Below are 14,354 nucleotides of genomic sequence, written 5' to 3' on the forward strand. Positions count from 1 at the left end.
GACGAAGTTCTCTCGCTCGTGTGACGCCTCGAAGCGGAACAGCGCGGAGTTGATGCACCTGAGTCGCGCCATCTGGTGGCACGAGGTAAGTTTGGACGTCTGAGATAGAGGCGTTGGGTTAGAACCATCTGAAGCCGCCGGCGAGCGACCCGCGCACCATCTGGCGGCGGCCACCCGCTAGCCCGGGTAAGTTTGAGGCCGCAGCGGGGGCGTCCGGCGGCGGCGGCGGCGGCCGCGGCCAATCAGAAGTCTGGGGAGAGTGATCAGTAGGCTTAGAATGGACCAATCAGTGGAGCCGGTTAATTAGCATAAAGGGGCGGAGCTGTGCTCAGCGATACGCGTGCACCAATCAGCGTGTGAAGTGGGGGCAGAGCCGAGTAATTAGCATAAGGGGGGCGGAGCTACAGTCAACCAATCAACGATCAGTCAAGGCTTAGCACGGGCCGCTCAGTGTGAACTGGGCGGAGCCAAGCCAACTAATTAGCATAAAGGAGCGGATCTACGGTCAGCCATTCAAAGATCAGTTGGGGGCGCGGTGGCCAATCAACGTGAAGTGGGCGGGGCTAATGGCGGCCAATCAGATGGCTTTGGATTTGGCTCGTGCTTGGATTACAAGTGGATTGTGTTGGCTTAGAACTGGATTGTGTTGGCTTAGAATCGGCCATCTTGGATTAGAAAAAGGATGTCGTTATAGCGCACGGTTCTTATGCCGCTCGGTTCTTATGCCGCTCGAAAATTATACAGTCTATGTCTATACTACTCAGGTACAGCATGGAATGGATTTACGACTCCCTTCTTCTGAAAATTAAGTCCACTGCAGCATACATATTCCTTATGGAGAACAAATACCTGCCTCTGCCAGACCCTCGAACGCTTCAGTCCTACATCTCAAGCCTTGACGCAAACTTTGGATTTAATCCTGACCTCTTCACTCTTCTGAAGGAAAAGCTGAAGGAGGTGCCAGAAAGAGAGCGCCGTGGCAAGTATTTGTCTGTGTGGTATGTGGTCACACAACAACTAACAAATGCGCTGATCATTTACAGGTGTGCTCATGTTTGACGAAATGAGCCTACGGAAAGGCCTCCACCTCCGCCAGGCAGACATGGTTGTTCTCGGAAAGGTGGACCATGGTGATCACACACGGCCACAGGATGAAGTAAAAGACGGAGACCATGTGCTCGTTTTCCTGTTCCGGCCATTCCTTGGAGGGTGGTCCCAAACAATAGGAACGTTCTGTACAGCAGGAGCAGCACCCGGCTCTGTCCTGGCAAAGCTCATCCTTCAGTGCATCGTACACCTCGCCAACGCAACAGTTCTTGTGCAAGCCATCACATGCGACAACTCCACAACAAACCAGGCTGCACTGAGGGCTCTAGGTATGCACTAGCTCTTTGTATGCGTCTCCACCTCCCTTAGAGTTAGTATTTCCAGCAGAGGAGACTATAGCGTAGCTTGACACATTCATCGAGAACCATATATTTCCAGGCATATCAGCTGAAGGAGACCCAGTCATGTCCTTTGAGCACCCTACTGTTCCAGACATGAAAGTCTCCTGCATCATAGATGTTCCACACATTTTTAAATGCATCCGGAACAACCTCCTGAAAGTAGGAAAATTCATTGTAAGTTGGCTGATCGCTTAGTGTGTGTAACATGTTCAAAAACATTACGTTTAATGCTGTAGCTTCCTGGTGGTAAAGAAGTCTACCATCACCATTATCAAGCGCTTCTTGAGTACGAAGAACAACAGGGTGGCTTGCGAGCTGTGGCGAAGCTCACAAAGGCACACATCTACCCAAATGCATTTCAAAAAATGAACGTGAAGCTCGCAGTGCAGGTGAGCCTCCGTCCATATTTTGCTATTCTTGTGCTAGCGTTGATGCAGCAGCATGATGATTGCCTCAGAATTTTTCAGCTGTTCAGTGAATCCGTGGCGACATCCATGGAGTTTTACAGCACACGAGAAGAATGCAAAAAGCTGCATGGCTGTGAAGGAACAGTTTCTTTCACTCGAAGGCTGAATGCACTCTTCGACAGTCTGAACCTTCAGCGGCCAGATGACGTGGCAAAGGCTGGGCCAGGACAACTAAATGTAGGTCTTCATATGCTATTAATCGTTCATATGTTTCTAAAACTTAAGATGTTTCAGGTCATAAAAGAGAGCATTGCATGTCTGGAGGAATGGTGTGCATTTAGGAAGACACTGACTCAGCAGCAGCAAGCATGCTTTCTAAGCAAATAGACTTGTTCTGCCTTAAGGGTTACTCTACGCAGCACTGTTGCACTCGTTGAAGACCTGAGAGCTTTGGGATACAAGTATGTTCTCACCGGAAAGCTCGGTCAGGATCCACTGGAGGTAAATATCTACCAATGTACCTGCTGCGACAGATAACGTTTTCTTACAAGGAGTCACCTAATCCCATCTTCCAGAAATTCTTCGGCATCGTCAGGCATATTGCTGGTGATGGAGGACGACCTACAGCGGTTCAGTTTTTGTACATATACCGCATGCTGTCCGTAAACAACCTGGTGAAGCCACCTGAAAGAACCAATGTCCAGTCGCAAGGTCCGCAGCTGCTGTTAACACTTCAGAGCCTTTTCGGAAAGAAGTCACCTCCGATTAACCATGTAAGCTGCGTGTGTGATGTTTTACACCCTGTGTGATGTTTTACATGATGGAAAGTTCCCCTCTGCAAACTGACACCGTGTTACTGTCACAGGTAGAACGCCTTATCGAGAAGCTGGACAGTATCCTGCTCGACCCAGCTACTACATGTGACACCCAACTTCACCAGGCAACCAGTGTGACCACCAATGATGCTATTTTGGAATACCTTGGTGGTTATATTGTTCACAAGCTTCGTGGAGGGGACTGTGCTTCCTGTGCGGACACCCTGGAATGCGCAACAAGTCTGCCGACCACGACAGATCTCATCTCGATTAGGACCCATGGTGGCTTGAAGAGACCATCACGACAGCTAATGAAACTGCTGAAGCTGGCAGAGTCACACTTCAGGGACTGCACAAACATCAGCGTGAGGTGCACCGCTTACGGGGAAATTATTGAGGCAACCCTCATCAATGAAGAATTGGCGACAGCAACAGTTGGCTGCAAGGAGCACTACGTCCAGAAAACGGCTGAAGTGTTGCACTTTTTTGTACGATGCCGACTACATTTCCTCTCAAGGGAGAAAAATAAGAAATGGAATGAGGCAACACGAAGACCTGTCCCTGCTGGTGGTGGAAAGAAATGAAATCATCACGGAGATACAGCGCACGAGCAGTGCATCTATTTCTTGCACTCCACAAAACGGCCCTTCTCAGGGCCAACCTCAATGATGCAGCAGAGGGCTGGCGTCTGCGTTGAGACACCCGAGAAAGTTAATTAAAATGATACCTCAAACGGCGTGGCAAATATGGTAAAGACAGGCGCAGTGAATAATGTTAAAAGCAAATGAACATAATTGAGGACCTTCAAAAGGCCCCACGGGTTCTACAACGGTTCCAACATCCCGACGGTAATTATTTAATTTGAACCACGGACTGTTGTTACAGCGCACTGCATGACACTCTTCCACGTCTCAATGAGCTGGCAGGTATCCACGTATTCACAGACATATAATGCTTTAACGTAATCTAACGAACGTATTCTATGTGCAAAGTGACATCGATCACTCAGTAAATTAATACACGACCTCTTTCCTCCTCATTACCTTCTTACCTCTCTGATTACCTCTGATTCTTACCTCATATCGCAGCCGCCGCGCTTGACACGGGCTCGGTATTCGCGGTTATAGCACTCAGTTTTACCAAATCGGACGAGAACTTGTCTGGTGAAGTTCGTACATCCCCCATTTCAGATTCCCCGATAAAAAAGAACCTCCAAAGAAGGCCGTAATAAAAAATCCGGAGCAAAAACACCAGCACTGAAGAACAGTGGCGGGCGCGATGTCTTCCTTCCGAACTATTGGCGCGCCACCATGCGTCGGCGGCGCGCCCTAAGAAGTCTTTCGCCGGAGTTTCTTGACCAGAAAGAGTATCAAGGGACCGTGATATCAGCCAAGCCGCAGTCAAACGGTGCGTGTTTCGACACGCTCTTCAGAGTTGAGAAGAAATGTCCAATGTCGATGATACGTCGTCCAGTGATTGCATCCGAATCTTCATGGCAATGATCCTCACTGGAGGGTGTCTCATTAGCCTGAGACAAGGCGGCGTCAGCAGACTCAGTTGAAGAATCGTGCTCCACGTTGCTGCTGGTTGGATCAAAACTGTCCTCCTCGCATGACACGCAAACATGTCGTCCTGGTGCTTCAGTATTCGTCTTCCGCTGAGCTCTCGCACGTCGAAGTGAAGTCAACTGCGCTATCGTTCTTCGCTTACGGGCACCAACGACATAACTTCGGACCATCCTTCGAATTGGAGAACTTTCCGCAACGAGAGGTAGCAGAAGTGTGGAATCGGCAGCCTAAATTTCGGTCAAATTCCCCCACATTGTGAATGTAAAAGCACTCCCGGCACTTGACCACCGACCTAGATCCGCCACGGGATCGCTCACCGTTCCAGGGGAGAACGTGGCTGACCGTATGCACAAAACAGTAGAAAGGAGATAACAAGACAGGTCAAAGTCTTTTGGTGTTCTGGGAATGTGGCGTTCACCTCTGTGTTATAACGTTTGCGTAAAAGAACGCCGTGTAAAGGAGAGCCACGCCACGCGACCTCTCGTGTCTTCTCCTTGGCCTCTACGTGGGCTGTCGCGGCCGACGCTTTAGAAAAGGTTGACTGGGCAAAGTTCAATTCAAGAAATCAAATTTACTTCAGTTGAATATGAACACAAATATTTTTTCGAAGGTGGCAAACCAATGTGCCGGAGGAAAGCCTTTAATCCAAAATTTCCCCGTAGAGTCATTTTCTTATAGAGTCATGTGACACGTTTCCTGACGTGACATTTGTCACAAAACCACCTTCTGTTGCCGTTCTACCTTGATCTTAAATTTGATGCTTTAACCTTCATCGAAACTTCCATCTTGAGCCATACACATACGCTTCTAATTCGTATAAATACTCGTGAAACGTTCGCATACAACTTTCCGCCGAGAGATAACAAGAAATCATTCGATAAAAATGGGCATGAATCTCTGTTATGAGGCAGTGCCACATGCCATACATCTACCGGTTTTTATTGAACAAGTATTCCTGACAACGTTCATGTCGCTACAATGCCCCTCTTCCGGTTCCGTGACATTTCGTCGAACGCCCTTTCATCGATCGCCGTTTCGTCGAAAAATGGACATTTCATCGAACGTCAATTCATCGAATGCTGTTTCATCGAACGCCGATTCGTCGAAAATGGACATTTCATCGAACGCCGTTTTATCGAATCGCTTTTATACCTCAGAGAGGGAGCGAGAACCTGAAATTTATCACTAGAGATGGTTTGTTTTGCTTTTCTTCACTGAAATTCACTATAGTCGCTCAATGGCTGTTGCGGCCTGCTTCAAGACTTTCCAGGGTGAGGACACGTTACGAGAAGTAATTCTGCTGAGTCATTTAGCTTTTCTCAGCAAAACAGGCGCTATGTGTATACCGGGAAGAATAACGACGGCTCTGTGTTGTGAATGCATAGCAAACGGGAAGTAACAGTGGTCAGTAACAATAAGAGAAGGGGTTTGAAGCATGTTTATTTAAAGCATTAGTGCTTAAGGTGATGTGCGATAGCTCGCAAATACTCGTTCACATTCATTTCACGACGATTTCTGTGCAAAGCTTGAAGTCTTTCATTCCTGACTCTGATAGCCCGCTTCTGTGGGGGTGGCTGCTGGTTGCGCAGCATTGTTTCCAACTTGTGTTCCGTGCTGATCTGCTCATCCCCTATGACTGTCAGAAATTTCCAAAAGCCTGGGTGGGACGAGCCGACGACCTTCCGGAATCGGCTGTGCCAGCCCTCGACGCTGTTGTTGCCCCTTGGTTGTCCCGCTTCCATGAGGGCGTGCACAGACCACAGTTCTGGAGGGAAGCGCGCAGGTGTGCGCACGGTCATGCCGTTGTCCAATACCCGGCCTCTACCGGACACGTAGTTCTTCTCGAACCATTGGAGAAGGCTCGCTGCCTCTTCCGGAAAAAGCGGCTTGATCGATTCAAACCCCTATAGAAAAAAATTAAAAAATTACACACCACACACGAGAGATTACACAGGCAGAGTGCCGCAAAGTCTTACCCTCCGTATGCGATGTGGCGGCAAGAAGGAGAGAGCGCTTATCTGGCGAACCGCACTTGCGAACTCCGGGTCCCTTACGTACAGCATTTGAAGGCCTTCTCGTTGCACCCTTCTAAATACGTTCTGTGAGAGGTGGAACAGGCAGCCGTGTAGAGTCGCTTCGGGAAACGCACGTCGAAGAGCTGCAATAGCGGCCGCCTCGAAGTCCGTGATAATAAATGCAGGTTGGAGAACATGGCCGTGTTGCTGACAGAGCAGTTGCATTGTCTGAAAATTATAAATGCTGTATTCATAATTTCTTTCTATTTTCCCCATCACCAAAATGTCAGTATTCATGCACGGAAAGATCAATCGTCATTGGTTAGCATCGCAGACGCTCCTTTGTCTCATTTATCAGAAAACATTCTGCCTTAGCTTCGATCGGCTTACATTGAAGAGGTGCCGGTAGGCGTCCTCACTCTTCGATGACATAAGGAAGAACGCCAGAGGGAAGCATACATTTTGACCACCGACTTCCTTTACTCCGTGCGCCGTATACATCTGATGAAAAAGTCTTGGAACTGTTTGAATGTTCCATCACACAACACTGTTGTCGACTGTAAAGAAACGAAACGATTCACTGAAAGTGATCCACACCTTTAGGTGCCGAGAGGAGGAGGGGAAGAGAAATAAGGAGAAACTAGACCAGCTGTGGATACAACACCGATCAGTACAATGGCATCTATGCGTGCAATAATGCCGGCAATAATGCGTGAAAACATACAGCAACCGGGCAGTAGGGCCACAAACCTGTAAGAGAAGTTCGAGGCTCTCTGCTGTAGCGAAGATCAGGATTCGTGTGCCGTCCGGTGACGTCCCGTCATACTGTGATCATACATGATAGTGATCTTGGCTCGGGGGGCAAGAGGGATTGTCTTGTTCGATTGATGATTTTTCTCATAGCGTCACTACTTGGCAGCGCCTGCCGCGACTCCACATCCATCTGATTTGTAACTTGCTGGAAGGAAACAACACGTATTATATCCTTCTGTGCCTTTGCGTAGCTTCAAAATACCGGACTTTGTTCAATACCACATTTAATTCAGAGTCAATAGTGCACGAAGCGCCTTCTGGGCAAAAACTTTACTGTGTTTCGGCTTCTACCAAGCAACATAAGCATCAAAGAGCTTCTTACCTGGATTATTTGCACTAAAGCTGCTGCTGACTGTAGCGCTTTCTCCTTCAGCTCTGCTCGCGCCTCTATCACGGTCAGTCGTGTGGCATCTCCGGGATGGTCATGGGTTTTGGCGCTAACAAGGCTGTGGCTACCCGTTGAGGGGTCGCACGTTGTAATAAGGCGGCCCGTGCAAGTTGGAGTGCGGTAGTACTCACACTTCCAATAGTGCTTACACTCGTTTTTCTTATCTATGACGTACGTGTAGCCATCCAAGCAGAGCTTGGGCCTACCTCGACTTGTCTTGGTCAACTCCATTTACCTGAATGCCTGGAACCACACACACTGGTCTGGTTTTCCTCTTTTAAACCCTGTCTCAGGGAAGGGCATATCTAGGAAAAAGGGAAGAGGCCTTCTGCGGGTTTTTGACCCCACCTCTTGGCCGCAAAGGAGACTCGCCTATGACTCATTTCTGAAAGTATGCAGGCATATACGTTTTCTATGTCCGGAGGTACATGACAATAGGGATGGGCTGATGTTAGGAACACTGCTCGGAATGTAATCCCCAATTCTACATGCGAAATGAGTCAGGTCAGGAAGAAAGAATCTCTACTGTAATAACGTTCCCAGCAGTGATTTCCCCAGAAATTCACTACTGGGGGGGTGCCGAGCTTTCAAGGGGGGGGGGGGGGTCACGCTTGGTGAAGGTTCAACTTACGGAATTTTTCTTAGACACGGAAAGAATTGTGGCACAACAGTGACATATCTGCACAGCTTTCCCGGTTATTACTTCACCACATTTACATGTTATTACTTTAGCACACAGTACATTAGAATAGAGATTCATTGTGAACGACATTTATCGGCATTGTAACGGCAATATGCATAATCACACCATCGACAAAGATAAGAGACTACCATCTTGTCAACGGACAGCTAGCAGTCACGGTGGAAGCCTTAGAATACCTCGCTTGGTTGAGTTGGGCACAAACGGCTCTTGATGATCCACATTGAGTTTGTGTGCCCACACGCATTTTTGCTCGTGTATGCGCGCAATATATGCATTGAACAGTCACTTTCAAATGATTTTGGACAAATGCATGGTACGATCATCTGCATGACTGTGGTCCTACAGCCCAAGTTTGAGAGTATGTGATGTAATTCGCTGCGCCGGACTCACTTCCAGAATGTGTTTGTGGCCGAGCTGGGTGGGGTCACCTGAGAAATTTCAGGGGGGGGGGTGTTGCAAAAATTCAGGGAGGGTGTACACCCCCCTGAGGGGGGTGTAGGGAAATCCCTGGTTCCCAGAAAAGAAGGTCTGCGCCAAACTGGTTCGAGTGAACCACGTTCCTGTGCGGAGCAGGGCTGAACTCAAGAACACTTGTCGTGGGTCAGGTCAAGAAAGCTGTCATTATGGGAACGAAGGAAGGTCCACTGTAATAATGTCCCCGAAAACAAAGTCTGTCCGGGGAAAGGAAAGCCTGCGTCAATCTGGTTTGACTGAATCACGTTCCTGTGCATGCCGGGATTATTTCTTCAGGGTGTCATATTTACGAATATCATTTACTCCGACCAACTTTTTCCTTGGATACATCGCAAATAAGTCGATACCCCGCTATGAGGTGAGCAATTGTTCAGTTAGCAACTGTCCGGGATCCCATTCAACGAAACGGCGTTCGATGAAGCGGCGTTCGATGAAACGGCATTCGATAAAACGAAGTCGATGAAACGGCGTTCGATGAAACGGAGTTCGGTGAAACGGCATTCGATGAAACGACGTCGATGAAACGGCGTTCGATAAACCGGCGTTCGATGAAATGGGGGGACACCCCCTCTTCCACCTTTGATTCCTGACAGCGCACGGACTACTGGAATCTTTACGGGAATCTCTAAATAACCTTTTATGCTTTCAGTTTTTCATCTGCTTTATTTTGTATTTTCCGCTACCAAAAGCGAAATTGATAATATAACATGTGGGCTCCTTTTCGTTTCCTTGGTCTATCGAGACGTCCCCGACCGAAAGGCTGCTACCCGTTTTCACTTGGGCGGGTATTATCGACCTTGGCCATCAGTTAATCCGCTTTGAAGGCACCAGGTGGGCCTCCTACAATGGGCTTCTGATCCCTTCCGACTCACACCACGAGAAGGAAGGATATGGGTTTGGAATACGGGGGCTTCCTCACGCGGAGTGGTACTTCTCCCTTCTAATCCGCGGCATGGCGCTACCATGCAGGGGGAAGACAGGACCATCTCCCACGGCTCTAGGTACATCTGCATTTTGCCCTTAATCTCGATAACGGTTGAGCGGATTTCAATGAGTATGGTATCAAAATACTCTGGAAAGAATTCTGCATCCGAGTTTCAATGCGGATTTTTCATTTTTCTTCTTACTTTTTAACAAGAGCGCTTCAAAGTTGCATTCAATTTTTCCCGTGCTTTCGCAACGCCTAGAAAAATGTCAAGAGCGAAAACCAAAAATCGGCAATGAAGCTCAAATGCACCATTAGACAAGCTATCGTACAAAACAAACCGGGTGAAAATCCGTCGAATATTAACCGAGATTAAGGACGAAACGTGTTCCATAGAAAATACATGGGGTCTTTGGAGCTGGTATCCGCTCTCCAGGTTGCTCGGGCGCAATACTGTCATCGCCTGGAGATCGCGGCATCGGAACGGCGCTGATTGCACCAGCACAGACGGTGTTACGATGTTGTGATCCAGGCGATGCCAGGAATCCGCCGAAACTTCAGGCCCTGATCAACTTTGGCAATAAATCCAACGAAGGATTCTGAGGGATGTTTGGCACCGGTAGTTCCTGCTCTTCGTTTTTAGCAAGAGGGCAGTGCTATTATTCAGGCATGATGTGGGCAAGCTTGCGCTTGTTCCATCCTACAGTTGGCAATACGAATGCACAGGTACTCACTGTTCACACTTGCAGTGTATTATACATGAGGCAAACAACACGGGCAGGCAATACAGTGCATGAATTACCGCATTTCTTTTTTGTGTGGTCCTTACCACAAAAGTGAAAATGCGAGCCTGCAGCTGCTGCAGGAGCTAGTATATAATACGCGATAAGATTGGGGGTATTCTCTACAGAACACCCTTCTCCGAAATGGTGTTTTCAATGGATTTCGCCTCTAATAAAAGAGTTGTTTTTTAAAGCACCTGTGGTAAGAGGGCTTCCTATAAAACATCCTTTAGTAAAGGGTGTATTAAAAAGCACCGTCACTGTGGTGTGAAAAAAGGAGTCAGTTATAGCACAAGCAATTTACTCAAAAAAGTGTAAAATGATTTACTGTGCATATGTGGAGCCAACGTACGACGAAATAGACTTGGAACTGTTCTGAACCAACAACTCATAATTCAGCAACACTTGAGTCCACTGGAGTCTCAGGAGGCGTTTCCATGACGCACTTTCGTGCTACGTATCCCGCAGTGCGAAATATCAGGCTTCTGTCATTCTGCCGGCGTGTTGGCTGTGTTTGACGCAGGAAGTTATGTATATTTGTATTTCCGCACTACTTACAGTAGGTTCAGAACACATACGTTGGTGATTGTTAGCATTGTTTCAAGTTTAGCCATCCTGATAGATCCCCGTCTCTTCTTACAGGACATAGACATTGTTCATCTTCCACAATATGATCTTGAATTGCGGTTGAATTGAAATTCTATTTTAGTATGCGTGCTTTTTGTCCACGGGCAGCCGATACAGGTATCAGTAATCGAGCTGACATTCACATTTTAACACAGAGAAAGAAGAAGATCATTCCAATAGAAGGTCGGTGTCCCGAGGTGTTGTCCTTGGCGTTTTCTGCCTTGCCTAACGGTAGGTTTGTACTTTCTCAGGGACACAGCAGCCACGACGTTCGTGGCGACCCCGCTTTCCACGTCCGCTAGGCATGACAGCCGCACTTCACATGTTCTCTCTCAAACGTATGGTGAAAAAAAAAAGTGCGTACCGTGTACCTTTGAAATCTGTCACGAAGCGCGTTCCAAGTGATCCAGTGAGGTAAAATTTAAGTACACAAGCTTAGATTGGAGGTGGCTTATAAAGGGCTTCTGGTGGTTTCTTCGCGATCTGATGCAGGTTCCATCGACACCATTAATGTCCACATAAGAGCTGCCACTGTTTGCGATCCTAATTCATTGTACTCAAGAAGTGATCCCTCCGAAAATGTTGTTCAAACTATGAACTTAAGAATAGGTATAGTCGATGACGTAGTGTCTCCAAAACTCACAGTATAGTGGCCGAACTGGCCGAAACGGTATGGTGATTGTGAAACAGAATAATGTATAGGAACGTTGAAAAACAACAATACGCAATGACGGTACGTTTGAAACACGATACAAGACACTTGACAGTCCTCGCTCAACGTGCTTTCGCCTTGCTTCACTATGGTCAAGAGCCCAAGTGGAGCGGTTCCCGTGCTACAGGGTTTAGCGAACTCGCTGCCCTGTACGTTCGAGGGAAGGTGCGAGGTGACCCCCCCTCCCCTACACACACACACACACACACACACCTCGGTAGCTGAAAAAGAGCGGTAAAAAAAAAGGCCAACTTGGTACGGTCTCTTAACAATTACCAAGAAAGGCCTCGTCTTATACCCCTGTCACACGGACACTTTCGATCCGCATTGAGCCAATGTTCACCGAGCTCAATGCGGATCCGGCGTTGCTACACGGACACGTTCGAGTCGGATCGAACTCCGATCCTGCTTAACCCGATCCTGTTTGTTAAACGGGATTAAAATTCTCGGGACGGATTGAAGACCGCCATTGGCATCCTCGAACTCAGCGAATTTGTAGTAGTCAACAAAAACATTACATTAATTTGCAAATGTTCCTATAGAAGCCCATGAAATTTCACGGTTATGGTTTTAGTCTCGGTATGACGGGCGACTGCGTTTGCTAATTTGTTTAATCTCGACCACTCTCGACACCGCGACCCGCGTAAAGGCTTAGCAAACACCACAATGCGGAAGTGGATGAGATTATTCCCGACTTTTTAGGAACATATTTGTCAATCCCAGCGTACTGCCTCGGGGCTATTAGCGCCGCCTGTCGACAAGCCAACCTTTCAATACGCATTGAGTTGGACCATGTAGCAGCATCGCGCACCGAACGCTCTTGAGAAACTCGATGCGGATCGGATTCAAACCGCATTGAAAATGCCGTGTGACAGGGGTATAAAATGGGATCGCATAGATCAAACCGAACAGAGTTATTGAACCCATTTCGCTCATGCAAACGCCTCTGAGCTCTCCCAAATGCGCTCCGCTTCAGAGGGTGTGGATCGAGTCGGCTCTGTTTGCTCGGCGAGGCTCTATGTAAACAGCTCATTGCGCACTCAGTTCCTTCCAGTAGGTTGTGCGTTACAGATTCCTATGCATATTGCGTAATGGAAATTTCTCTGTCTATACTGATAAAAGCTTTTCGTTATCAATGGAAAATTATTCAGAGCAAACACTACTTCGGCCCTGTGGTCGAAGCCCCCGCTTCGACCACATTCTTTTCCCCTTTCATATCTTCGGTTTTCGCGTGAGAGCTTTAAAAAACAAACTGGTTATTGCGGTGTCAGGCGATCGTTTCTGAATAGTAGTGATAGCTGCACGATTCCTTTTTGAAATCAGGGCTACGGACAGGGCTTTCTATCAAGGCTATGGGCGGTTACATGAGCCATGAATACCGCTGGCAAAAATCGGTAAAAGAAAATAACAATAAATAAATAAACAGTTGCCGCAAATATGGCCTTACGGTATATTTGCGGCAACGGTTTATGAAGTTCTGAAGGGAAGTAACTGACTATAGTTAGTGAAGCAAGTATAACCAGTTGGGTGTTGAAAGGCACTCTTTAAGGAAGACTAATAGGCTAGTTACTAGTTAATTTCTCAGATACTACGTGTAACGAGGTTGCTTCTCAACTATGACGGAAACGCCATATCCTCCTCATTTTCTAGCCTGGTCACCTCTATCCTATCTGCTGGCGGAGGCCCATGTAAACGGAAGCGTTCCGATCCAAATCTCGAAGCGCTCCGACTTGATACGGTTCTGGCGCGCCCATGTAAACGAAGCCTATGCTTCATTAGCATTCTAGAGTAACATTGTGTCTCGTTTCAGTAATGTCCACAAGCGTGCGCCCGTAGTAGTGACGGCAGACATCTTGGCTTCGCAAAAACTCAAACGTGTTCCGCATTAGAGCCTAGGGGATGTGCGGTTGGCACCTCCCGAAACACAAGTGCTCAGCTGTGAGCCGTGCGCATGTGCAGTCCTAAGCACGTCCAGACAACAACAATACCAACAACAACCACACACACACAAAATCTATCAGTTCCTTTCGTGAACGTTTCATGTTTCACGAATGTTTCACCTTTCAGGTGATGGGAGTCTTTGGACAGCTTCGAGTGCTCGTCTGGAAGAACATCTACATCCAGACACTCCGAAGACATCCTATCTTCACCGTACTTGAATTGTTAGCCATAACCGGCATTTTCTACATCACCATGTCATCGCTTTCTAAAAACCCTGAAGAACCCCCGGAATACTCACCAGCTGATGTGTACAATGAATCTTATGGCTCACCCGTGGTTGCGCTTGTGTATGGCCCTAACGTATCTTCACCGTACATGACGTTTCTCCTTCGAAATGCGTTTCCAGATATTTCCAACTCCACAGGTAAGTCACGCCCACATCGTGAAAAGCAGTCGCATTTATTCGTCGCAATTGAACTTCGATTTGAACGACGATCTTCGTGTTTACTCCATAAATATTGCTGACAGTGAAATTGAGTTTTTATTATGCCATCTGTCGAAAAGGAAAAGCTCTCGACACGTTTCTAAAATCACGAATACCAAGAGGCCGCGTATGATATTGGTACATGTTCATAATGAAACTGCAGCTATATAGACGACGACAATGGGTTAAAACGAGGTAGACAGGACACCTTCTGACTCTGAAATAGTGAAATGTAATCAACACACAAGTTTG

The 14,354-nt window shown here is 47.5% G+C and overlaps 1 protein-coding gene and 1 long non-coding RNA gene across 4 annotated transcripts in view; one reads left to right on the forward strand and one right to left on the reverse strand.

The window, feature by feature from the left end:
* Positions 1-6,081: 6,081 nt before the first annotated feature.
* LOC135369078 (uncharacterized) lies at positions 6,082-7,081 on the reverse strand. Of its 2 annotated transcripts, none has more exons than XR_010414928.1 (3): positions 7,004-7,081; positions 6,215-6,481; positions 6,082-6,142 (listed from the first exon to the last, which is right to left on the reverse strand). It is a non-coding gene; the product is annotated as an uncharacterized LOC135369078 (long non-coding RNA). The 2 variants fall into 2 exon arrangements; XR_010414929.1 differs by lacking the exon at positions 7,004-7,081 and adding an exon at positions 6,644-6,742.
* Positions 7,082-11,135: 4,054 nt separating this feature from the next.
* The window catches only part of LOC135378604 (phospholipid-transporting ATPase ABCA3-like), a 324,578-nt gene continuing 321,359 nt past the window's right edge, over positions 11,136-14,354 (forward strand). For both annotated transcript variants that reach the window (XM_064611676.1, XM_064611677.1), the window contains exons 1-2: positions 11,136-11,196; positions 13,745-14,042. In XM_064611676.1, coding sequence (XP_064467746.1) covers positions 13,748-14,042 — 295 coding nt within the window. In that variant the 5' untranslated portion in view covers positions 11,136-11,196; positions 13,745-13,747. The remainder of the gene's footprint in view (positions 11,197-13,744; positions 14,043-14,354) is intronic.

The sequence above is a fragment of the Ornithodoros turicata genome, chromosome 1 (assembly GCF_037126465.1).
Source record: "Ornithodoros turicata isolate Travis chromosome 1, ASM3712646v1, whole genome shotgun sequence".
Classification (NCBI taxonomy): domain Eukaryota; kingdom Metazoa; phylum Arthropoda; class Arachnida; order Ixodida; family Argasidae; genus Ornithodoros; species Ornithodoros turicata.